General features: G+C 45.1%; 1 protein-coding gene across 1 annotated transcript in view; it reads right to left on the minus strand.

Moving 5' to 3' along the window:
• The window catches only part of LOC106536294 (serine/threonine-protein kinase BRSK2), a gene marked incomplete at both ends in the record, with an annotated part of 17,380 nt that extends 15,698 nt beyond the window's left edge, over positions 1 to 1,682 (minus strand). The window contains 1 exon segment of the mRNA XM_014033502.1: positions 1,588 to 1,682. Coding sequence (XP_013888956.1) covers positions 1,588 to 1,682 — 95 coding nt within the window.
• Between the last annotated feature and the right edge of the window lie 1,130 nt (positions 1,683 to 2,812).

Raw genomic sequence — 2,812 nt, forward strand, 5'->3', positions numbered from 1 at the left:
TTATAAAATGTTCTGACAGGCTGTGTGTGTGTGTGTGTGTGTGTGTGTATGTGTGTGTGTGTGTGAGAGCATAAAAAGGCTGTAATAAAAGCTGTCACATCAGCACATAGAGAAAAGTACATTTAGATAATTACTCTTTGCTCTGATCATTTCTCTCAGTTTGWTTTAATATTAAAGTCACTTTTCTTTAACATTCAGTTAGAAGTTTAATAAAGACACTTCATTTATTCAGGCTGGACCAGACCGAACTCAGTCTGAGAGGCTGGGAGAGGATTCTCATCAACTACATGCAAATACTTTATTTTGTTTTGAAGCTCATCATTTTGATTTGATAATCACAACTTTRGTTTTAGAAACAGAAATAAACTCAGTACAGTAAGACGTTTAAAGTGTTTGTGACGGTACAACAAAGTTTGAGACACTCAACACTGACAAATGTTCAGACATGATACAGGAACTGATCAGTGACTTACAGGTTGAAACAACGGTGGGTTTCCAACCATAACTTTCTCACCTAACTAAGGTTAACACAGAGAGACAGTTTAATGTTACCAATCAGCCTGACCTTTGGTCAGAGAAAACCCACACCTGCACAGAGAGAACAGCTAACCTCTACCCAGAGTTGTCCTGATGCATCTCAGTAATCCAGGTAGAAAAATCAAAAAGGAAAAATGGATGGTTCTTCTCTAATGAAACGTTTCATCTCTCCTCCAACAGACTTCTTCAGTCTGAGAGTTTCAGGTGAACTCAGCCTTATAAGCTCCGCCTCCACATGGTGGACAAACAGCTTAGTCACATGCAAAAGAGGGTCATCAGTCAACCAGTAGGTCGTTAGTGCCTTGATTAGCTCTATTGTTCACAGAGGGTCATGTGACCCATCACCTGACCCGTGTCGTTATGTGTATGTAGTGAATGCAGGCGGGGCTCAACGTCCCCTTGTTTTTGTTTTCTCCCTCTTTGTGTTGGTATCATTGGGCCCTGAATCACACCTGTTGCTCACAGGGGGCGGAGTCATACCTGCAATAACAGCGTTGTAGGAGGAGGACAACTGGACACGAAGGCCTCCACCTCTGTTTAATGGTGGACAGTTTTTCTTCACAAAGATGGAAGAACTTTACTCCTCTCTACCCAGAATTCAACCAGCAGCCTTGTCACTGCGAGGCAGCAGCTCCACCCACTGATCCACCGTGCCTCAGTAACTGAASAACAGAGTTTAGTTCCAGAAGAAGCTGATGAAAGTGTGTGGAGCTGAGGACAAAGAGCAGGAAGTGAAGGTGACTCATGCTGTGGTTCTGTGTGTTTCAGGTGTAGGAGGCAGAGCAGCAGTAAAGAGCAACACCTGCTCTGAGTGTCCACACTGACGGTGTTGCTCCCAGCTGCACCTGCAGCACTTTCTCCTCTATTTACAGCTTCTGTGGGAGTCAAACACACGTCTGCAAGAAAACTGTCACCACGGAATCCAAACCTGCAGAAACATCAGCTTTAATCACAGACTGGTCCTGACTGGGACCAGTCTGTGATTAAACAATGACCTGTGCTGACAGAAGAACAACCAGCAGCTGTTAATGTAAGAAGTAATCATCTTACCTTCATCAGAACAGACTCGCTGAGCTTCTCTCTGTTCACRATCTTTATGGCAACTTTCTGACCCGTGACACAGTGGATCCCCAGCTTCACGAGACCTGCAACACAAACACCAGGCCTTACTGTAAGCCCTGCCCCAGTTCAGACTGTACCGGACTGAGACATCCTGCAGGTGACACGTGTTCAGACAATAACATGTTAGAGGAAAACATGTCAATAAAGACATGGATCATGGATCTGATCCAAGATTAAACAGGAAAATGTTTCAAATCTACGAGCTGCAGAAAAACTGTGTCAGGCCTGAACATGACTCTACACTGCCAGTAAAACAGGAAGTCAGGAACTAAATGTTGGACAGGAACCATGGGCTCTGAAGGTTATAGACTGGAAAACACACACACACACACACAGAAACACACACACACACACAGAAACACACATTTATACATACAAAATGAAACAAAAGTATATTGTCTGTAACATCTGTGAGGAGTTTTGTAGTGAACAGGTTCTATCTAAATAAACTGAACTGAATGTTGTGTAGAACATCATCTGTTGATGAAAACAGATAAAACACAATCTTGTCTCCAGACAGATCCAGTTTACCCAGCACACCTGAAACCAGCACCTCTCACTGATTCCATCATTAAGCTGGTTTAGATGCTGCTGCTGATCCTCTGAGAGCTCACCTGATGTGACTCCTGTAGCACAACAGAAATGTCAACACACAACACCTTTATGTTAACACCACCGCCTCACCCATCTTTATGTAAAGTGACAGCAGCGAGGGTCTCCCTTCAGTCTGACAGCAGCGAGGGTCTCCCTTCAGTCTGACAGCAGCGAGGGTCTCCCTTCAGTCTGACAGCAGTGAGGGTCTCACTTTGTACTGAAGGTCTGCAGACGGCAGCACAAATGCCACGCTGCATTTGCACCTCTTCATTACCTCACGCTCCGTGTGTGCTTCACAGGAGGTGCTTTGAAAGGTGGTCTCCCTACAGGGGGAACGAGCAGAGCTGAAARCAGCAGGGGGCACCCCGGGGGTCTTTTAAGTCCCTGTTAGAACTGAGATGGGATCCTGGGTGAGGGTGCTCAGGTCTCATTCTTCTTGTCTGCAGAGAAACTCTGTGATGGTTTCATCTGCCAAACATCAGCCAGGGCCTTTAAAGATGTGTGTACACACACACACACACACACACACACACACACACACACACACACACACACACAC

The sequence above is a fragment of the Austrofundulus limnaeus genome, unplaced genomic scaffold (genome assembly GCF_001266775.1).
Source record: "Austrofundulus limnaeus strain Quisiro unplaced genomic scaffold, Austrofundulus_limnaeus-1.0 Scaffold1757, whole genome shotgun sequence".
NCBI classification, from domain to species: domain Eukaryota; kingdom Metazoa; phylum Chordata; class Actinopteri; order Cyprinodontiformes; family Rivulidae; genus Austrofundulus; species Austrofundulus limnaeus.